At 33.5% G+C, this 25,083-nt stretch overlaps 1 protein-coding gene across 1 annotated transcript in view; it reads right to left on the bottom strand.

Annotated features, from left to right (window-relative positions):
• LOC145291562 (integrator complex subunit 4-like) overlaps positions 1-25,083 on the bottom strand; it is a 99,679-nt gene that overhangs the window by 59,919 nt on the left and 14,677 nt on the right. The window contains exons 5-9 of the mRNA XM_080137625.1: positions 20,457-20,596; positions 16,830-16,950; positions 13,391-13,462; positions 8,705-8,879; positions 6,962-7,167 (exon numbers count right to left, since the gene is read on the bottom strand). Of these exons, the coding sequence (XP_079993751.1) occupies positions 6,962-7,167; positions 8,705-8,879; positions 13,391-13,462; positions 16,830-16,950; positions 20,457-20,596 (714 nt within the window). The remainder of the gene's footprint in view (positions 1-6,961; positions 7,168-8,704; positions 8,880-13,390; positions 13,463-16,829; positions 16,951-20,456; positions 20,597-25,083) is intronic.

The following is a 25,083-nucleotide window of genomic DNA, read 5'->3' as shown; positions in this document are numbered from 1 at the left end:
GATGAGTAATTCAATTTTGGATGCGTAATTCTATTTTGGATGAGTAATTCTATTTTGGATGAGTAATTCAATTTTGGATGAGTAATTCAATTTGGATGAGTAATTCAATTTTGGATGAGTAATTCAATTTTGGATGAGTAATTCAATTTTGGATGAGTAATTCTATTTTGGATGAGTAATTCTATTTTGGATGAGTAATTCAATTTTGGATAAGTAATTCAATTTTGGATGAGTAATTCAATTTTGGATGAGTAATTCTATTTTGGATGAGTAATTCAATTTTGGATGAGTAATTCAATTTGGATGAGTAATTCAATTTTGGATGAGTAATTCAATTTTGGATGAGTAATTCAATTTTGGATGAGTAATTCAATTTTGGATGAGTAATTCAATTTTGGATGCGTAATTCTATTTTGGATGAGTAATTCTATTTTGGATGAGTAATTCAATTTTGGATGAGTAATTCAATTTGGATGAGTAATTCAATTTTGGATGAGTAATTCAATTTTGGATGAGTAATTCAATTTTGGATGAGTAATTCTATTTTGGATGAGTAATTCTATTTTGGATGAGTAATTCAATTTTGGATAAGTAATTCAATTTTGGATGAGTAATTCAATTTTGGATGAGTAATTCTATTTTGGATGAGTAATTCAATTTTGGATGAGTAATTCAATTTGGATGAGTAATTCAATTTTGGATGAGTAATTCTATTTTGGATAAGTAATTCAATTTTGGATGAGTAATTCAATTTTGGATGAGTAATTCTATTTTGGATGAGTAATTCAATTTTGGATGAGTAATTCTATTTTGGATGAGTAATTCAATTTTGGATGAGTAATTCAATTTTGGATGAGTAATTCAATTTTGGATGAGTAATTCAATTTTGGATGAGTAATTCTATTTTGGATGAGTAATTCAATTTTGGATGAGTAATTCAATTTTGGATGAGTAATTCAATTTTGGATGAGTAATTCAATTTTGGATGAGTAATTCAATTTTGGATGAGTAATTCAATTTTGGATGCGTAATTCAATTTTGGATGAGTAATTCAATTTTGGATGAGTAATTCAATTTTGGATGAGTAATTCTATTTTGGATAAGTAATTCTATTTTGGATGAGTAATTCAATTTTGGATAAGTAATTCAATTTTGGATGAGTAATTCAATTTTGGATAAGTAATTCTATTTTGGATGAGTAATTCAATTTTGGATGAGTAATTCAATTTTGGATGAGTAATTCTATTTTGGATGAGTAATTCAATTTTGGATGAGTAATTCAATTTTGGATGAGTAATTCTATTTTGGATGAGTAATTCAATTTTGGATAAGTAATTCAATTTTGGATGAGTAATTCAATTTTGGATGAGTAATTCTATTTTGGATGAGTAATTCAATTTTGGATGAGTAATTCAATTTGGATGAGTAATTCAATTTTGGATGAGTAATTCTATTTTGGATGAGTAATTCAATTTTGGATGAGTAATTCTATTTTGGATGAGTAATTCTATTTTGGATGAGTAATTCAATTTTGGATGAGTAATTCAATTTGGATGAGTAATTCAATTTTGGATGAGTAATTCTATTTTGGATGAGTAATTCAATTTTGGATGAGTAATTCAATTTTGGATGAGTAATTCAATTTTGGATGAGTAATTCAATTTTGGATGAGTAATTCAATTTTGGATGAGTAATTCAATTTTGGATGAGTAATTCAATTTTGGATGAGTAATTCAATTTTGGATGAGTAATTCAATTTTGGATGAGTAATTCTATTTTGGATGAGTAATTTTATTTTGGAATCATGTTTTTAAGTTAATTTCTTTATTTTCAGATCATTAAAATGTAAAGTTAAAAAATAAATTAACATTTTCAACATCTTTTGCTTTTTGATTTCTACAAACTATTGAAAATTTTGTTAAATATTGAAAAGAAATTGTAAACAAGAAAGAATAAAGTTTTTAATTTTTTAGAGGAGAGATGATTGCTTGTATTAATTGTATTAATAAAACTATTGTTCTCATCTTGAGTGTTATTTGTGAAACGCTTTGGTCGATGTAGCTATTGGCTACGTAGATGGTTGTTTTTGTTTTTTTTGCAGTGATTTCGTATGTGTGAAAAAATTAGGGGTTGATAAAGGGAGGTAAGTTTAATAAAGTTTGACAAGGGATTATCCCCCTTTTATGTTGAAATTTTAAGGAGGGATTGTACAATTTTTGTTTTTCTTTATAATCAGAGGTTCCCATACATTACTGATATCTATGCTCAATCGATACGAAACCATAGCGAAATAAAACAAAAACAACTCCAAGAATACGAAACTATCTACGTAGCTAGTAACTTTTCTCCCTTTTCCAAGATGGCAACCAACATGCCTGAGGAAGGTTGAAGTCTACACCTACTGAAACGTTGCAAAAATAGCATTCAAGATGAAAATAATAGTCCGATCAAAACAAGTAATACTAGAAATAATACATTATTAATTAATGAGATGTTATCTTTTAAATTCATTTATTTTTTATTTTATTAAATCTTAAATTTATTAAAAAAAGAAACAGAGAAGTTTATTTCCAACTGAATATATATATATATATATATATATATATATATATATATATACACACATACAGGTGCAGACAATATTTTTATGCAAAAATACTGACTCAGAGGATTCATCAAACTTGGGTCAGTTTGTCTTCATGACTTGTTCTGTTGATTTCACCCACCTCTGGCTTCGATGACAGGTACAGAGCGGTTTCAACATAGGTCAGATCATCATGTCATTGTCCCAGACTTAAACCTCCAAAGTGGTTTTAGCCTTTAATTCATCATTTCTGTAATATCTGATGTCCCATTCTACCACATAGAAGGGGATTGCAGTCAGGCAAACTATGAGACCAGATGTTAAATGACAGCAAGGCCATAATCTTCCCACGTATGACAAAGCAATTTTGCTGCCACATGCATGACCTACCTGTCGCTACCTGGTTAATCTCCGGTTTCACTAACCCACTCAGAACACATCTCAAGTAGGAGGTGAAGTGGCATGATGTCACCTTCACTGCTAACAACACCAAATACCATAGTTGTTGCTGGAAACTTTGTCTGCATAACTGAGTGCATCTTTGAATGAGGCGATGAGCAACCAATTGTTCTGTGAACCTTTTGATCTTACTAAAAGGTGTTTTTTGTCAGAAAAAAAATCACAGCATGTCTCGCACTCCAGTGGTTGCTTAGACTTGTTGATCAGTTTTTTCACATGATTCAGTCACTCTCTGGCATTGTCTTTGAAAGTATTTGTCCTTTATCTTTTATGAAAATGTAACAGATGTTCTCATGGCCCATCAGCATAAGGAGCTTGGAATCTGTGCATTTCTTCCCTGCAATGGCATCGACTGATTTGCTGAATTCATTGTCGATGATCTCCTCAACTTCAGCAATGATAGTGTAAAATTGTTAATCCACGTTTTTTTCCTACAAATGTATAATCGTAGTAAAATTTAAAAACTTTTTTTCTCATCATTTCTACCATTCTCCTGCTAATGCTGAGAAAGTCCAATCTCCTTAATCGTTTTTCCTGTAGTTTTCAAGAACTGTCTCTTCAACAAATATGAAAGTTCGATTAAAAACCTTCAAGAGTCAGCCCACAATTATTCTGAAAAAAGTGTGAAAATTTGAACAGAATACTGCTCATATTCTTATTTTTACAATAATCCAAAAGTCCCAAAATATAATGGCTGAATAGACCAACAACTGCATGTCTACAAATGTTTCAAAATACATCTGCTATCACAAATAATTCTCAAATGATGTGAGTACTTATGACGTTTAGAGTTCACTATCAAACATGTCCATCATGGATGAAATGACAAATCATTTATGATCCAGAGACTGACAATCTGAGTCAGCTTTACTGTATCACATATTTGAACATTTACAACTGCAGTACTACTACAAATTTTGCAATTCAAAGCCTTCCTGTATGACACAGTTGATTCTTACTCATTTATTGGGAGGGGGAAATGAAATCGACTTTAGATAATACACCCTTCTTATATTATCTGTAAACATACATAAATGCAATATAATCACTATAGATACAACAAAATAATAAAAGCTAATATAATAATAATAAATGCTAATATAATAATAATAATACTATAGATAAAAATAATAATTACTATAGATAAAACAAAATAATAATAAATGCTAATATAATAATAATAATAATAATAATAATAATAAATGCTAATATAAGAATACTAATTACTATAGTTACAACAAAATAATAAATGCTAATATAATAATTACTATAGATACAACAAAATAATAATAATGCTAATAATTTTTTTTTTTTACACAGTGATCACCACTTATCAATGCCTGGAAGCCACTCAGGGATAAGGGTTATTGCAAGTACATAATAATAATAATAATAATTACTATAGTTACAACAAAAGATTAATAAATGCTAATATAATAATAAATGCCAATATAATAATAATAATAACTATAGATACAACAAAATAATAATAATAATAATAATAAAAATAATAATAATTACTATAGATACAACAAAATAGTAAATTCTAATATAATAATAAATAATAAAATGCTAATACTCAGCATTCCCCATCAGGTATTGTAGATATTCATTAAAAAAGAAATACTAAAGAAAGTTTTATCTATTTCAAATAAGTCATCTTTAATTCCCTTAATGCTAATAATTACCTCAGCTAAAAACATCTGTTATTGCGAACCCTCTAGTAACAAAATAATGTTATTGCGAACAACCCTCTAGTAACAAAATGATGTGGACATTAGACATTCAGAGTTAAACTCTCCATCTTAGTTTTTGAATATTTGAAATTACATTAGAACCCTTGTTATTTGTTATTTAAAAGTACATTAGAACCCTTGTTATTTGAAGCTTTAATTGCACAGGCAGTTCTTTATCATTTACTTTGGAGATGAGGGGATCAGCTTTATTACACCAGTTCCAACTCCTTTGTTTGCTCCGATGGTATTACCAAAGTTACAAGACTTTGGAACAACCTTAATTGACATCATATATTTTCTCATCCATTATTATCTTACACTTCTTGTCTACTTAATCTATTTGAAATGGGAAAATTTATTGAAAAGCCATGTTTGAATTATTTTCTAAACATTTCCCCTTTGTCGTATGAAAGATTGGGTAGGATAGTCTGTTTTCCATTATAATTCAAAAGTTCTGAAATAAAATGGCTGCATATCTCCAACTGATACTATCTCAAACAAACATCTTTTATTGCGAACAACGCTCTAGCAAGGAAATGATGTGACAGTGTACAGACGTTCAGAGTTAAACTTACGAACATCATCCACTTCTAATTTAGCTCAAAATGACACTTTTTAATATTTAAAACTACAGTACTTTACACCTTTTTTCATTTTAAGATTTAATATAAAAAACAAGCAATTCTTTGTCATCTACTTTGGGTGCGAGGTATCGGCATTATCTATTACACCCTTCTTATATACCTGCATCATATGTTAACATAAACATGATATAATTAACACAGATACAACAAAATAAAGGTTAATACTCAGTCTAGTAAAGCTATATAGAAAACTATAGACTTTGTGGCTTAGTGGGGGGGGATGCCCTTTTCTCTACCCTGCAACCTCTCTCCCACAGAAGAGACGTTGCGAGCCTATCCTTGTTTTATCATTATTTCCATGGCAGGTGCTCGTCTGAACTCCAATCTCTGGTCCCCCATCGCCAATCTTTCACGAAAAACACCAGTCTAGCTGAATCCACTGTGAAAAATTTCCCCCACTCTATATCTGTGCCGAAATCAAAACGCGGATTCCATGAACAAAGCTCCTTTCTTAGAACTGCACACCTGTGGAACTCTGTTCCGTCTGCCTGCTTCCCACCGGACTACAACTTGGATGTCTTCAAGTCCAACATTAACAAATTCCTAATGAACTGCCCCCTTAAGTAAACACTTCATTAAATCTCCACACTAACGTAATGTACTTGCAATAACCTTATCCCTGAGTGGCTTCCGGGCTTTGATAAGTGGTGATCACTGTGTAAAAAAAAAAAGAAAAAAAGAAAAAAAAAAGAAAACTAGCATTCTTAACGTGGTGTTGAAATGGTGAGGATATTTGTTATTAAAAAAATCCTGAAATATAATGGCTGAATAGAACAAAAGCTGCATGTCTCTAACCCACGATGCTTCAAACGAACACCGTTTATTGCAAATAACATTCTAGCAACAAAATGATTGGGACATTCAGAGTTAAACTTACAAACAAGCAAATCATCCAACATATATGGAGCTTGAAATGACAAAGCATTTGTAATTCGGAGGTTGCCAGTTTAAATTGGTATCACTACATCTCAGTTTTTTTTATATTTAAAACTACAGTTCATTACATCTTTTGCCATTTGATTCTTTAATGTAAAGAACTTCAGCTTTTCCCATTAAAAATCAATAAAAGTATCAATAAAAATATAATCATTGCTTTCCCATTACAAAAACAATAAAAATATAATCATTGCTTTCCCATTAAAAATCAATAAAAATATAATCATTGCTTTCCCATTAAAAATCAATAAAAATATAATCATTGCTTTCCCATTAAAAATCAATAAAAATATAATCATTGCTTTCCCATTAAAAATCAATAAAAATATAATCATTGCTTTCCCATTAAAAATCAATAAAAATATAATCATTGCTTTCCCATTAAAAATCAATAAAAATATAATCATTGCTTTCCCATTAAAAAACAATAAAAATATAATCATTGCTTTTCTAAAGACTGACAGCAAAAAAAAAGTGAACTAAAAACAATAAAGACAGCAAAAAAGCAAACTAATCATGCATAAAATTGGCAGTTGAAATTTGCAAACAAATATCGTCGCCAACCGAAATGTCCCTTTTTAAAAAAAGAATGCTTGAAATACCTGCAAGACACCAAGTACAACTTCTAGCTGGTCTTCTCGCAGGACAACATGTGCACTGATTTTCTGCATACTGTTGATCGCATTCAATCGAACCATTTCAATCTCATCATTGAACATATCAATAAGACTGTCCTGAGCCATTCGAGCAAAACTCGGAGAATTTGCTGACAACTCACACAAGGAATCCAGGGCTGCATTCCGCACATCTGAAATCATAAGAAATTTTAGTAAATTTTTTTTGTGTTTAGATTTTCTTAAAAAAAAAAAATAGGCAAGATCTTCAGCTAAGTCAAAAAACCAAAAAGGAGTTAAATATAATGAAGTTTCCTTTAATTTTAACTTGTGATATTTTAGGGGTTTTTTTTTGTTGTTTTGATAACATTTGCATGTAAACAAAATTTAAACTTTTCTTTTTATAAATGTACAATTGTGTTATTAATAGATTTTGTTTTTAGAGATTACTTCAAATGAATAATTAATTTTATGTGACAGTGCTACATCTGATGATGCATGTAATCGGTTGAATATCAACGCAAAAATGAGCAGATGGTGAAGTATAACCTTTATGTAACAAATTAACAAACAAAATGGTCAAGTCGAAGCCAAAGGCGATAATTTTACCTTCTTTAGTTCAAGGAAAATAACTAGTATTTTAAGGTTGTACTTAACAAACGGGTGATATATTTTTTTGTTGATGGTTTTAAACTTGATGCACATAAAACTGGTAAGTGATACTTATTGTTATGTACCATAAAATAACTTTTTCCTGTTATACTGTCAGTTAATATTAGGAGTGGGTATTAAAACAAAAAATTATTACAGTTCAGCAACCAGTCAATCTGCAGATTTTTTTTTATAAAAAAAGCCAAGCATGCCGATTTCCTCTCTACAAATGAAAAATTTACTTTCACCATGACTAATGTTTGTGCAAAATTTCAAAAAGATCCAAGGTATGGTTATTGAGAAAAGTTCAAATAAATGAACGGACAAACTATTTTGGGGTAATTTTACCCTTATAATGCATACTGGCGTGGGGGTGGGGAGAACCAGAGATATCCAGGGAAATCCATTCTGTCAAAAATTTACTTTCACCATGACTAATGTTTGCGCAAAATTTTTAATAATCGAAGGTGTGGTTATTGAGAAAAGTGCAAACCAACAAACAGACAATCCCTCCTTTGTTGGGGGACCAATAAACATATCTAAATTCTAAGTTTCCACCTGTATAAGAGTCTTCATCAGGAAAATAGACAATCTTTTTATTTTATGTGGCATATTGTCAGTTTTCTGTCCTTATCGAAGATGGCTATTTTTTATGTCAGATTTTAATGGTTTTGTGTTCTGGTGTGCACATGCAAATCAGCAATGAAAGCATTTCCACAATAGAAATATTTTCATTACTAAAAAAAAAAAAAAAAAAAGGTATAAATTATAGAAAACTAGAAGATGTACCTGGCATTGCCCAGTAATAAACATAACCTTTAATTCCTTTCAGAAAACAATAAAATTAAAAAACGAAAAACAAAAAGAAATTGAGACATGTGCATGCAAGTATTATGCTCTTACTAAACAGTTCACTTCTTGTAAGTTTAAAAGAAAAAAAAAACAGCAAGTACAATAACCATTAGGCCAGTTTGACATGATCATTGAAATTTTTAATTGATTTTCTCTATATTTTTTATGACTCAGATTTCTATGTATGTCTGAAGATAAAGATGAAGAATATAAAAAAAATAAATCTACCTAAATATTCATCTTCAAGACCATGAATAAAAGCCCCACATGCCCCACTGTTCATCAGACTGACATTCTCAGGACTAACTGCCTCATTAGGAGCATCATCGCCAAATTTCTGTCCAGTCGACCACTCTCCAGACATGTAGTTGTCACGGGCACGTTCATGAGCCGTTCGCTTTCTCTAAAGAAAGATTTAAAAAAAAAATTAATAAATATTGAAGATTTATCATTTTATTAACAAAATTTGTATGAGTAAAGGTTTTTAAAGTTTGTGTAGATAGTCTTGTCTTTCTTTAGGGAACACACATATACAGAGACATTAAGTTTTTATATATATAACTACTTCATTTACTCACATAAAATTAATATACGAAAGTATAAATTTATGCGTAAACTTTAAGTATTTACTTCAAAAGTGCTCAATACGTAGGTAGAGCTAGTTAGTAAGTTATAAAAAATATATGGCGATTAAAATACACTGAATATTCCGCGTTTCATCCACTCTAGGACTCTAGGGCGCATAAGCCTGAAGAGTCCTAGAGTGGATGAAACGCGGAATATTCAGTGTATCTTAATCGCCATATATATTTTATAAATTACAATATATATATATATATACACACACACACACACACACACACCACACACTTAAAGGGCTACCCAACATTGCCTGCGCCAGAAAGAAACAAAATAAAAAGCATTATAAAGTGTATGCAACATCTTTATATTAAAACTTTCATCTCTTTCAATCTGTGTCTATTTTCTATTTTCCTCCCTTCCTCCTTCATCTTTCCTTTATATAAACAGTAACACTGGAAATAGATGAAAAACTGACACCCTGTTCCATCTTACGGCAAAACCTAGACCAGTTAACAAACAATAATTTTGTTTTATTTTTTTTATACATCAGGAAAGAATGTAAACTTTGTGGATCTTTGATGAGTAGTTTTGGACTTTTGGATGGACATAGACACAGCCTTATATATATATATATTGAAGAGTGTTAATCTACAATAACTTTTTTGTTCCATTCTAAAAGTATATTTTAACTTCATTTTTGCTTTTAAATTTGTTAAAATTAGCTTTCAGTGTAAAGATAGTGTTCAAAATCATATGTGTAATAAAATTTTATAACATTAAAAATCAAAGTGATAAACAAGAAAAAATATGACCTCAGCAATTAAAATATTGAATGAATGTTACAATCTCACAAAAACAATTGTTGCAATTTCTTGGCTTATAACTTCAAAATTAATACAAAGATGCTAAGTGTGAATGAGGGAAGAAGACAGGAAGGCATTCGTTGATGGAACAAAAGTCTTCTACTATCTCTCTTTACATGCGCATGAATCATTCAAAGTATGGCCAAATTAACATTTTCATAGAGAACTATCATAAGAAAGGAAAAGGACACAAAACAAGATGGAGAGAGAAAGAACACCTATAGCAATGGCCAAAAACTCTTTATCTGAGAGTACATCTTTCAAACTTCTTGGCCTAATGTTCACAGGAAACATGAGTTGGAACAATTACATTGAAGGCATTGCTTCAAGGAAGGTGGGCTCTCTCTACTGTGCTAGAAAACTACTAACACCCGAAAGTATCCTGTACCTCTATAAGGTAACCATTCGCCCATGTATGGAGTATTGCTGTCATATTTGGGCTGGTGCATCGGCTATTAGTCTCTCGCTCCTTGACAAGGTTCAAAAGAGAGTCGCCAATCTGATAGGCCCTGAACTGGCATCTAAGCTTCAGCCCCTGTCCCATCGACGAAATGTTGCATCCCTCTGCCTGTTCTACAAGTATTTTAATGGTGAATGCTCTAACGAACTGCAAGCACTTGTGCCCCCACGACGTGAACACCCTCGACAGACCCGACAGGCTGTAAAATCCCACCCCCACACCATAGAGATCCCTAGATGTAAAAGATCTTTCTACTCCAGTAGTTTCTTCCCCAGAACCGCTAGACTCTGGAATTCCATTCCAGGTCCCTGCTTCCCCAACTGTACTGACATGCAGAAGTTCAAGTGCAACGTGAACCGTCATCTTGCTGCTCAAATCCCTACATAGTACCCTAGTAGTTGTTGCCCCTGATAGTAGCCCCCTACACCAAAGTGGCAATGTGCCTTGTTTGGGGCGAAAATGTAAATAAAAAAAAATAGAAAAAAAAAAAAAGAGAAAAAAGATAACGTGAAAGAGAAGAAAGAAATAAAACGGAGCAAAGCTCTAGCGATTTGGTAGAAAAACAAAAATATCATATTCCAAAAATTATGTAAACTTATTAAGTAGTTTTAATTTTATACACTGCGCGTCAAATTATTAACGAGGTAACATTCTTTTACCAGTTTCGGTAATTTTGTATCAAAAGCTTTGAATGCTCAGCTGTGCGTACACTGAAATTTTCGTACTGTTCCGCACAATGTAAACAACTTGCCATCGTAATTGCTGAATCCATGGTATTTGAGGCGTGTCAAATTATTAACAAGGCAGTTTGTTTCGTCAATAAAATGGGTCGTAAAGGTGGTTTGAGTAGTTCTGAAAAGAGTACTATTACAGAGCAGCTAGAAAAAGGTACCATAAAACTGAAGAAATTTGTCAAGGACCCTACAAAGGTATGTAAGAGAGCTGATAAAGGTAAATATAGAATTGTTTCACGCCGTTCTCTACTCCAAATTAAATCTCCTTCGAGATGTCTTTGACCAAACCGGATTGAAGAATGTCTCAAAAAGTACTCGTTGTTGCCTTCTGAAAGAAGTGGCAAAGTCTGTTAAACCTGTGACAAAGCCTCCATTAAAGCAACCGATTGAAATGGGCAGAAGACAACATGAAAACGGATTTTTCCAAAGTTTTGTTCACGGTTGAAATGCGTGTCACTCTTGATGGCCCAGATGGCTGGAGCAAGGGATGGGTCCCAGATGGACGACATTGTCATCAGCATTTAAGGCGCCAACAAGGTGGTGGTGGGATAATGACTTGGGCAGGGATTATCGGAGGTACTTCAGTTGGCCCATGGAGAGTCCCAGAAGGCATAAAAATGACGTAGCTTTTCTGAAGGAGCACTTTGAACCATGGCTGAAGAAGCAAAGGTTGACGTTCAGAAGAACTATTATTTTTATGCGAGATAATGCTCCCTCGCATACAGCAAACAAAAGCAAAGAGTATTTGCAACAACTGGGGTTCTCTGAGCTACGGAAAATGGAGTGACCTGTGAATTCACCAGATTTGAACCCAATTGAGAACCTTTGGAGTATCATGAAGCGACGTCTCTATGCAAGTGGATACCAATTTAAGAGCAAAGATGAGTTGTGGGATGCTCTCCAAGAGGTATCACGAGGAATAACTGTTGACGAAATCACAAATTTGACTAATTCTGTAGACCAACGTCTTTTACAAGTCATTCATAAAAAGGGTTGCATATGCTCTACTAATTATGTCAACATAGAAATTGCTATGAAGTTATTGTGTTCTAAGCATTTTTCCTAGTTCATTTAATGTTTGAAAATTATTTCAATAAACAAGTTATGGGTATATTGTGTTTTTTTTCTCAACCTTGCTAATAACTTGACACACTGAAATCAACAATAAAAGCCAAGTACGTCCAAGGATGGAATACTGCTGCCATATCTGGGCAGGAGCTGCTAAAAACAGCCTATCCTGCCTTGACAGAGTACAAAATAGACTTCGTGGCTTAGTGGGGGATGCCCTTTTCTCTACCCTGCAACCTCTCTCACAGAAGAGACGTTGTGAGCCTATCCTTGTTTTATCGTTATTTCCATGGCAGGTGCTCGTCTGAGCTCCAATCTCTGGTCCCCCCCTCGCCAATCTTTCACGAAAAACACCCATCTAGCTGAATCCACTGTGAAAAATTTCCCCCACTCTTTATCCGTGCCGAAATCAAAACGTGGATTCCATGAACAAAGCTTCTTTCTTAGAACTGCATGCCTGTGGAACTCTGTTCTGCCTGCCTGCTTCCCACCTGACTACAACTTGGATGTCTTCAAGTCCAACATTAACAAATTCCTAATGAACCGCCCCCTTAAGTAAACACTTCATCAAATCTCCACACTAATGTACTGTACTTTCAATAACCCTTATCCCTGAGTGGCTCCAGGCCTTGATAAGTGGTGACCACCGTGTAAAAAAAAAAAAAACAGATATTCCTATCTTCTGCCATAGTTTCGCTAATACTGCTTTAAATACTTTTATTTTTTGACTGAAGTAGCCGAATAGTATTGTAAGCACTTTCTCTAAGTTTCAGGGATTTTTATTCACTCGTTCCTTTAATATTTAAAAAACTGTAAACTTGTTAATAATTTGATACGCAGTGTAAAAGTTATTTTAACGCAATTAACAGGAATTTGTATTATTATTATTATTACAACATAAATCTCACAAGTTTTAATTCAGTTATCCTCCTTTAGAATGTTTTCAAAATGGCGGACAAGGCAGCTATACTTGTGCTACTCATAAAATTTGATTGTCTTATTTAAAAATAAAAGTACTTGATCAATTTATGTGACTTTTGGAATATGATATTTTCGTTTCATCATGAGTATGTAAATCACACACATTTTTCTTTATTTTTGTTTTTAATATAGAAGAAATTTAGAAAATAACCTTTACTCAAAAAACACTATCGCTTAATTAGATTCTTAAAGACTTAAATAATTTAAAAATAAAATCAAAACTTACCCTCATATTTGACATTAATTTTTTGTCTAATGTCTGTTCTAAAAATCTGGGGCTGACTAAATGAAGAGATCCCTAAAAATTAAAAAAAATGAAAATGACATGGAATGAAATGATGATCAACAAATTGTGAGAATATCCGAGCGAACAGATAAAAATTGGACGAAACAAGAAAAAAATGGAAAAAAATCCTGTGAACATGTTTTTGCTTTCATTTAATGAAAGACATTATTTTTCATTTAATGAAAGACATTATTTTTCATTTAATAAAAGACATTGTTTTTCATTTAATGAAAGACATTATTTTTCATTTAATGAAAGACATTGTTTTTCATTTAATGAAAGACATTGTCAAGATTAAATGTAAAACAAGAGCAAGAAATAAAAGAGTCAAACATTTTAAAATATTTTAAAATATTGCAGATTTAAACATTTTAAAATATTGCAGATTTAAATTTTGTTTCACATTCAGAGGCATTTGTAATCGAGTGAATACCTGCCATCAGACACCTGCCATAATCTGAGCATTTTATTTCCCTGAGCTTGGATTCATTCAATATGATTTATTTCCCTTTTACAGCTGGAAGATGTGACACAAGGGTTAGAAAGTGAAATTGAAAAGTCAGTGCCCTAAAGGAAGAGCACTCTTGCCTGTAAATAATGCCTGGGTTGCTCTGCCAGCATTTCCCAGTAAGGGACCTCAGGCAATTAGTAACAAACTAACTCCTTCTCAAGGAAAGAAGGCAGAATCAAAAACCTAAAGGACAAGTAACTTAGCGCATTCAACTAAAAAAAAAAACTATTTCAGAAATGGCATAAACTCTGTTAGCTTTGGTTCCAAGGGAAAAAATTCTTGGCCAAGTTCATTAAAGCTTCAATGTCTAACAACTGACTTGGTAAACATAGACAAAAAATTATTGGTTCTTGTCCAATAATATCCAGAATTCACCTTACATATAAAAACAAAAAAAAAGAAAAAGAAAAATCTGTATGATGTACATACTTGTGAACAACAAAAATATCATATTCCAAAAATCACATAAATTGATCAAGTAGTTAAATTTTTAAATAAAAACATCAAATTTCATGAGTAAAAGAGTAACAGAGGATGAACTATCTTGCCCACCATTTTGAAAAAAATTTCAAAAACAAGGGAGATAACTCAATTAAAAATTTGCAAGATTAATGTTACGCTATTAATTACTATTAATTGCTTAAAAATCTTTATAAAAAAATTAAACTACTTGATCAATTTACATGATTTTTGGTATATGATATTTTGGTTTTATCACATTTTTCGTTATTTTTGATTTTTTAATAAAAGGGGAATTTCGGACATGAACCAAATTGCTAACAATCTCAAGCATTTTTTTATCTCGATGTATGTGAAACCCATATGGACATGCATGGAAAGTTAGAAAACAGTACTGATAACTTTCAGAACCATTTTTTGGCACTCAGAATTCAAGCTATTTATACAGGAACTCACCTTTTCTAGATTTAAAAAAAATGCATCCTAGTGTACAAAATCAGTGCGAAATTTCTGATGTTGAAAAATTTAGGTCACGTGATATTATATGCCCAATGTAATCTCAAATGACATGGTTTTGTTTTTTGATTTTTTAATCACTTCCCCAAAAGATCCAATTTTTTAATTGATTACTTTTATCCTTTGTAATAAATATTTGTATAAATTGTATAAATAACGTTTGATATAATCCTAACTCAACAGATCAATAAAATAAAATGTTGAAATATGAAAAACACTAAACATTAATTTTTTTTTTTTAAGTTTTCTTTTATAAGAAAAATTTCTTTCCATTCATTTTAAGATCTGTTGATAAAATCGGATCTTTTGGTGCATATGAGGGGGGGGGGGTTAATTTAAAGACCCCATGGATCAAAAAAGTCGAAACCATGTCATTTGAAGTGACACTAGTGGTATCAGGCAACCTAATTTTCTGAGGCCAGAAATTTGGTACCGATCTGGTGATGATGATGTTCGTCCATTGCTTGCAAAGATGACCGTGATCATGCAATTTTTCTGTAGGTTTAAAGATGGCTTGTTAGATCGATTCAAGCTCTGAAGTATTTCTCGCATGTTGGACACCTGTTCGATAATTCTGTAGCAGAGATGTTGACTGCTCTGTCTTTTCTAATGTCACTTTTTTTTTTAATTGTATTTTCACTCCAAACAAGGCACAGTGCCACTTTGATGTAGGGGGCTACTATCTGGGACGTAATTTGCAGGAGTACTGTGTAGGGAGTTGAGCAGAAAGGTGTTTGTTTGCATTACATTTGAACTTCTACATGTCAGTACAGTCATTGAAGCAGGAACCCAGAAGGGAATTCCAAAGTCTAGCAGTCCTAGGGAAAAAACTATTAGAGTAGAAGGCGTTCTGACATCTGAGAATTTCTACCATGGATTTTGTTGTCAGGTTTGTGAGGGATATTTACGTTGAAGGGGTACAAGGGCTTGTAGTTCATTGCACCTACCATTAAAATATTTTTAAAACGGGTACAGGGATGCAACATTTCTTCGATGGCAGTGCGGGACCTATTAGGTTGACGACTCTCTTTTGAACCCTGTCTAAGAATGAGAGAGTAGTAGCAGATGCATCAGCCCAAATGTGACATACATGAGCGAATGGTGGCCTTGTATTGGTAGAGGATACTCTCAGGCGTAAGTAATTTAGTAGCACAGTAGAGAAAGCCCACCTTCTTTGCAGCAGCCTTGGCCATGCCTTCAATGTATCTGTTCCAACCCATGTTCCCCGCCTAATGTTCTTCATTGCTTTGTGAGTTGCAACATGATAGGAACATTTGTCTTGGTCTAGTTTTTCCCAAGAGTTAGAATATAAATTCAAGTGTTTGAGGGAGATCTTCAGATTGTCCTTGAACCGATCTGGTACACTTGTACCAAAAGCAGAATTCCTGCATATGATTTTAGTCCTTGTCTAGAATTTCCCATATCAAAAAACTAAAATCAAAGAAAAATCTGTATGACGTACGTACCTATGATTGAAAGAAAATGTTGTATACCAAAAGTCATGTAAATCAATCAAAGAAATTCATTTTTTAAGAGAATTGGAGATTTTTCCAATGACTCTCCCTCCCCATGTTAAGAATAGCTTTTCAAAATCTCACAAATTTTAATATTTTTGGAATTATTTCCCTTCTTCCTATTTTCAAGACGACATCGCTTGTTTGGCCAGAAAATTTGATGTTCTGATTTAAAAATAAAACTACTTGACCAATTTTCATGATTTTTGGTATACAATATTTTGTGATGGTTACATACATTATACAGATTTTTCTTTATTTTTGTTTTTTAATATAGGGGAAATTCTGGACAAGCACCTTAATTTCTCAGCATGCTACACATATCTTCAAAGCTCATCCAAATCGTTAAGATATTAACTCGGAGGTAAAAAAATCATACCAATAAGCTAGCTGCTTCCTTGCGTACTTTCATGGCTAAATCATTTATCGTGTTGCAGATTTTCACGAAACCATCATCCACGAGTCGAATTTCTTCACCAGTGTCAGCAACTGGAACCATGCTTCAAGAGAATAGAAAACAGAATTTCAATAAATAAATCAAACCACCATTTTGAATTTTCTTCAATAAAGTTTAAAATTGTGAACATCTTAACAGATCACATAATAGCAACAACTAAGCTTCACTCTTTGTAAAAAGAATTGAGCTCTCTAGACAGATGATAGAGTGGATTTAACAAACATAGCATTATAAATTTCTTTACTTTGTGACAAAAATAATACCATAAGAACAAGATATTATGACTCTTCACATCTTTCTTTGTTTATTTTTGGAGGGGTTGTGTATTAAAAGACGACATAGTTTTAACTTTGTCTTTATTAATTTTATCATTTTGTTTAGGGATGAGGCACTACTGGATGCCAGACATTAACCTGCTATCTCAGACATTTCAACCGAGAGATCTTTTTAAGATTCTAACTATCCCTTTAAGTACAATTGTTTGAATCTCTTTTGCACTTGGCTCACTAAGTATATTTGCCAGGTAGTTTTTTGAAAAACATTTTCACAAGTCTAGTAATTATCGGAATGATGCAGTTAATTCGACAAAACACTTAGTGGTAGATCTTGTTTCTTGTCCAGGGCAATGAACGCTGTTTTCCCTACTCCCGACACATCCCCCCCCCCTAAAAACTGGGCACTTGGGAGTGCTTGAGTACCACACATGCCTGTGCAATTAGATTGGGTTGACCTTCTTCTGATGGGTTGAGGGTACCGGATTGACAGTTCGTGGCTGTTGTTTCCGACTAGTAGTACAGGTGCCCTAACTCTTTGGTAGCGTTTAGAGCGGCTGCTCCATCAACAGTTGTATAATATCAGGATGTTTGTAGTACCATGTCGCGCATGGAAAGGGACCCTGCACTCATCCCCAGTGGGCTTTCCTGAGGCCACAGTCCTAGTTGAATAATGGTCAGCTGATGGTCTACTTGTGTTGCATGTCTGATATCCTGCATAACCTCTTGTTCAGCTCCCCCTTACCTAAACTGAAACTCTAAAAACATGATGACAGTACAATAAAAAAAATAAGCTTAAACCAGGCCTAGGGACAAACAAACCCAACTTGCCTTCTCCCTTGAGGCTTGCATTCACGAACATCCGTGGGCTTAGAACTAATTTAGCTGATGTTGAAGCATTTCTCCTAACAAATACCCCGGATATCTTAGCACTAAGTGAGACTAACCTACACTCCTCCATCCCCTCTAACTACTTTAACATGCCTGGCCATTTCCCACTCTGCCGTAAGGACTCTGACAGACATATGCATGGACTTGGAGTCTACATTCGTAACATCGTCCTCTTGACTAGAGAAACAAACCTAGAATCGGACGATCAAGCCTTTATGTGCTTTAGACTAAACATACAACATAACATTAGCTACTTTTATTTTCTCTACCGCTCTCCCTCGACCCAGGACTGCACCATAATAAACAAAGTCTTTAACAGCATAGAACGCTGATCATGCAGTGATAATGGATGAAATCGCCCTAAACTCTAGAGCCAAAACTGAAGAGCCAGTGCTCAAAACAACGAGATATTATAAAAAGGCTGACTGGGAAGTCATCAGAGATCTTATCAGAGATGCCCCATGGGGAAATATTTTTTCTCTTCCTGCTGAACAGTGCGCAAATGAAACAACTGAATCGTTCAAAACTGCAATTGAAGCATATGTTTCCATGCGGAAATTTTATAGCAAACCCCACTCTCCCCAATGGTTTACTTCTACTTGCGCAACTGCCATTGCTCAAAGGCAGCATGCATACCGCAGATTTAACCGACATAAGTCCAGTTCAAACAGACAGAAATATATAGAAGCCAGAGGTAATGTTAAGAAAGAAATAGCGACAGCTAAGAGAGAATTTACTGAAACCACTAAAAAACGCATCGAAGCACAAAAATTAGGAACTCGTGACTTCTGGAAAATCTACAACAGTGTAGTAAATAATGGGCAATCAACAATTCCCCCATTAACCAACAATCACGAGGTTGTTTGCTCAGCAACCGATAAGGCTAATATGCTTGCTAGTCGGTTTGCCTCAAACTTCACACTGGACCCTTCCAACTACCCTCTACCTAACTTTCCTTTGCGGACAAACGCCATGCTAGACGATCTAAAAATCACCCCTGCTCAGGTGCATGCTATCATAAAAAACCTTGATACTTCAAAAGCGTGTGGACCTGATCTCATCCCAGCTGTGCTATTAAAAAAGTGCTCAGACCAAGTAGCTCCAGTTCTCTCCAAACTCTACAACAAATGCCTTAATGAATCTTGCTTTCCGGGCTGTTGGAAAATTGCTTCTGTGGTACCAGTATTCAAGAATTCTGGCAAAAGAACTGACCCATTAAATTATCGCCCCATTAGCCTCCTCCCACTTTTCGCCAAAATATTAAAGACCTTAATTAACCATGCTCTAGTCCATCACCTTACAGATGCTAAACTTCTGACTGACAAACAATATGGATTTAGACAAGCTCATTCCACAGCAAACATCCTCACTGTAATCTCTAAACGTATATACCATTCACTGGACAAAGCGAGGGAGAGTAGAGCGGTAGCTCTAGATATATCCAAGGCTTTTGACAGGGTATGGCATGAGGGTCTCCTCAGGAAAATTAGATCATACGGTATCACTGGTAGAATACTTAACATAATTAAATCCTTCTTAGATAAGAGAAAAATCCAGGTTGTCCTCGACGGTCGTACATCTAAACAATATGATATAAATGCGGAGTGCCTCAGGGATCTATCCTTGGGCCTCTATTGTTCCTAATATTCATTAATGACCTCCCCGACAAAATTGCCTCTGACATGGGTATATATGCTGATGACACCACACTCTATAACAGGCATGACAGGAAAACAAATGAACACATATCTAAAGAAATCGTAAAAACACTAGAGGATGACCTCCAATCTGTAGTGGAATGGGGACAAAAATGGATGGTCACATTCAAAGCTGCCAAGACTAAACTGGTTTCCTTCAATAATTACAAGAAACCTTCTTTGCCACCAATAGCAATGGCCAGTGACTCTTTATCTGAGAGCACATCTTTCAAACTGCTTGGCCTAATGTTCACAGGAAACATGAGTTGGAACAATTACATTGAAAGCATTGCCAGGGCCACTGCGAAGAAAGCAGGCTCTCTCTACTTTGCTAGAAAACTACTAACACCCGAAAGTATCCTGTACCTCTATAAGGCCACCATTCGCCAATTTTCAAAATGCACTTTTATAAACTTCTCAAATGTATAAAAATTTAATTTAAATCTAAAAATTACTTTGGATTTATTTTATGTCATGTATATTTTGTCGCACTTAAAACAAATGAAATTTATTATTTAGGAATTAATGACAGAAACATAATTTTTGAGTAAAATTTTTTTTTTAAAGTTTACTATTGCGTAAATACAATGGGAAACTGGATTAAGCATTAAAAGGTGGCACAACAGTACAATTTAATAAAATAGTTTCGATTTCAGACAAGCAGATTCCAAATCTCAATAATAGATTACCTTTCTGGGTAAAGATTGCAGAGAACCCAAATTAGTTTCACCGCAGACATTCTCACTCCTTCATAATCATCTTTCAGAGAACGGCAACAGTGGTCGTACATGGTTAGGTCGATTTGAATGCCTCGTTGATGTAAATTTAACTGAAACAAAAAACAATTTACAATCATAAAAATACAAATATCAGAGGCTTTTCTTTTTCTTTTATTACTAATGAGTCACCACTTATCAAGGCCACAAGCCATTTAAGAAGAAAAGTTAAGATGGATGGATTCTCAGTTGAAGGATGAAGAATATTGTGAGAGGATTGACAACAATGAATGGAATGAAGTTTGATTACTTATGGAAACTGTTTATGATAAGTATTTGTTGACAATAGATTCAAAGGCTTCAATGTTGTAATCTGTAGAGAAGCAGTTCCACGGTAATGTTTTCCAAGGAGGAAATATTCTTGGAAAGAAACAAAAATTATGGAAATTCAATCTGATGCTAGCCACATGAAGTGAAAAAGGGAAGCTCTCTGCAGTTGTGTTTACTTAAGGGGGCGGTTCATTAGGAATTTGTTAATGTTGGACTTGAAGACATCCAAGTTGTAGTCCGGTGGGAAGCAGGCAGACGGAACAGAGTTCCACAGGCATGCAGAATGACTCGAAAAAAACAATTAAGTTGCTCAAGAATTACATACGTAAACTTTGGCAACTGAATTCTTTATTTCAGTTAGTGAGAGAGGAACCTATTGCCATACTTTCTTCTAAACATATTGAACTTATATTAAGTAGAATACTTATGTTTTTTTTTAATAGAGTAGACAATGCATTGTGGATGCATTATCGGCAGCTCCTGTAACTCACACTCCTTATTTTTCTCTCAGTTCTCGTTTAGGACGAGTGATTTTTCTGACAAAGGGAGAAAAAAATGCTGTATTCTAGGTCGGCACTATTTTTGCATGAGCAGGTGCCTGAGATGCCGGAAATTTTTGTTTTCTATTTCTATTCTTGTAGCCATGTCACTAATAAGGGTGCGGGAGGTGAACATTTTAATGGGCTGACGTTATCCGCCTGATAGTCAGGGACCCAAACCTTAGATTAACTACTAAGAAGGCTGTCCTATCAGCAGATGCAAAATACTGGGGCTGCTGTATTGCTTTTTGGTGAATCGATTCTAGATAATAGTTTCTGGTGTTCGGGTGGGGCTTCTTGATGCTATATTAGTGGGTAATTGTTATGGCTTTACCTTATGTGCTACAAAAAAAAAAGTATTTTTTTCTCTTACTTTCCCTCTCTGCCCTATTGTAACCAAGTCTGTTGACCTGTTTCATAAATATCAAGACTCCATCATAAAATATCTCCAGAAAAAATACAAGATTAAACCCAAAACTTCAACTTTCAATATAGACCCTTACTGCCATGTCTCCTTCTCCAACATCAGGGGGCCTTTTAGAGATTGAACCCCAATTACAAGAGACCAAACCAGACCTATTATTCCTAAGCAAAACTGGCATTGGACCGACTATTTCCCTAGATGAGTTAATGATTAAAGGATATTCTAATTTAACATCCAAATCTAACCCCCAAGATGGCTAGGGGCATGGAATATATGTCTAAATTAGAGATGGCTTTCCATGTGGTAATAACATCTCCAGAGAAGACTCTAAATTGCCCTTTATGTGCTTCCAGGTTGCACTTGCTCACACCACTGTGTTTATATTTGTCCTCTGTCGCTCCCACAACAATGGAGTTACAATCTTTAAGAGCAAATCTGAGAAAATTGATCACATGCTGTCTGCTCAACCTTTGGCTAACATTCACGTCTGTGAAGACTTCAATATTCACAATGTGGAATGGTTAGCCCACTCAAACAAGACAAATGATGAGGGAAGATTCTGTCACGATTTCTCTATTGCTTATGACCTAATTCAGATTGTTCACAAACCCACCCATATGCCCGACACTGACGGTCAGTATGCAAGTCTCCTAGACCTTTTTCTCACAACTTGCCCTGAGCTATGTTCATCCCCTGTTCTGTCTCCACTGGGATCTGTCAAGTTCAAAGTAGCTGAGCAGTGGCTTGGTTCCCACCAGTTTTGGCAAATAACAAATAGGGTCCTGAACAGAAGCGTGTGCTCTATCCCAACGATCATCAATGGATCTGAGGTAATCCTATCAACATCGGATAAAGCCAAACTTTTTGCCAAGAACTTTGCAGCCAATTCTATCCTATGAGATCAGGGCCGCCAACCCCCCGTATTTCCTCCTGTGTCTGAAAAAATGCTATGTGGCATACAAATATCTGTGCGTGATGTTGCCAAGCTAATCAAAAACCTCAATTCCAATAAAGCCCTAACTTCCCCTGCTTTATCCAGTGCATGATATGTTCAGAGATTGCAATTAGGACATTTGCGGTAGAACACGTTTACCCAAACTCATAATGTTGGTCGGACAGAAGTTTAACAGCTGTGAGGTGGTGGACTTGAGCTTGATTGTACACTGCTACACATTTCTGACGACTGCGGGGAAAAATACTGCAACTCAATGTGGAGGAATGACACGCACTGGCCATATTTGTTTAAATAGTGTTATGTAACAAGGACAATTATTTGAACGGAACTTTTGAATGACACTTTAAGGATCAGAGGTGATTGCAGAATGGAAGTCACAGAAATCATGTAACTTTCAGTCGGAAAAATGTGCCCAAGCAGCTGTCTTCAATGGGGAGCAGGTGCGTACAATTCAATGTAACTGAGTGTAGTAGGACGAGTCATCCATTTGTCTGCCTCCCACGTGTACAAAAGTAGCCTGTTTGATGTTTTCTATGACAGTTCTCTTTATAATAAACCATTTTTATAAACATTGGCATTCAAGTCAATTTATTCACATACAAGCAAGAACCTGGTTTCTGACAACAACACGAGTACATAATGACTCATGCACATGCCAGTAAGTGAAAATACATCATTAGAGCCGTGATCCCTAAATGAAAAGAAAGGATTAGGTGGTGCTCCTAATGGGATTTCAAACAAATGCATTTCACGTAAAAACATTATGTATTTATGTGCCATGTCAAAATTAATATAAATTTTTTAAAATAATGATCCAGTAGAAAAATAATTACAAGTAAAAATAAAATATATCAAAATAGTTTTATTGTATGTTTTAATGTAGAAGAATTCTTAAAATCCAAGGGAGGTAACTGCAATCTATCATTTCTGAATTATTTTCCTTGCTTTCAATGTAAATCTACTATTTCAAAATAGAAAATGTCAAACCACTAGGATCTAAGAATTTTTTTGTGTAAAACAGGTTTAGCACATCTTCTACAATATCATTTCTGGAATTTTTGGAATGTATGTATGTATGTACATAATAATGTTTTTACCTAAAGTGAATTTGTTTGAAATCTCATACTGCAGAAGCACTAATTACAACATTCTTACAGTTAATATATGTACGTACATAATGATGTTAGTACAGTTAATATATGTACGTACATAATAATGTTAGTACAGTTAATATATGTACGTACATAATAATGTTAGTACAGTTAATATATGTACGTACATAATAATGTTAGTACAGTTAATATATGTACGTACATAATAATGTTAGTACAGTTAATATATGTACGTACATAATAATGTTAGTACAGTTAATATATGTACGTACATAATAATGTTAGTACAGTTAATATATGTACGTACATAATAATGTTAGTACAGTTAATATATGTACGTACATAATAATGTTAGTACAGTTAATATATGTACGTACATAATAATGTTAGTACAGTTAATATATGTACATACATAATAATGTTAGTACAGTTAATATATGTACGTACATAATAATGTTAGTACAGTTACTATATGTACGTACATAATAATGTTAGTACAGTTAATATATGTACGTACATAATAATGTTAGTACAGTTAATATATGTACGTACATAATAATGTTAGTACAGTTAATATATGTATGTACATAATAATGTTAGTACAGTTAATATATGTATGTACATAATAATGTTAGTACAGTTAATATATGTATGTACATAATGTTAGTACAGTTAATATATGTACGTACATAATGATGTTAGTACAGTTAATATATGTACGTACATAATAATGTTAGTACAGTTAATATATGTATGTACATAATGTTAGTACAGTTAATATATGTACGTACATAATAATGTTAGTACAGTTAATATATGTACGTACATAATAATGTTAGTACAGTTAATATATGTACGTACATAATAATGTTAGTACAGTTAATATATGTATGTACATAATGTTAGTACAGTTAATATATGTACGTACATAATAATGTTAGTACAGTTAATATATGTACGTACATAATAATGTTAGTACAGTTAATATATGTACGTACATAATAATGTTAGTACAGTTAATATATGTACGTACATAATAATGTTAGTACAGTTAATATATGTACGTACATAATAATGTTAGTACAGTTACTATATGTACGTACATAATAATGTTAGTACAGTTAATATATGTACGTACATAATAATGTTAGTACAGTTAATATATGTACGTACATAATAATGTTAGTACAGTTAATATATGTACGTACATAATAATGTTAGTACAGTTAATATATGTATG

Source organism: Euprymna scolopes, chromosome 12 (genome assembly GCF_053919585.1).
Source record: "Euprymna scolopes isolate OS-2025 chromosome 12, ASM5391958v1, whole genome shotgun sequence".
NCBI classification, from domain to species: Eukaryota; Metazoa; Mollusca; class Cephalopoda; order Sepiida; family Sepiolidae; genus Euprymna; species Euprymna scolopes.
This window is presented reverse-complemented; position numbering and strand designations above follow the sequence as displayed.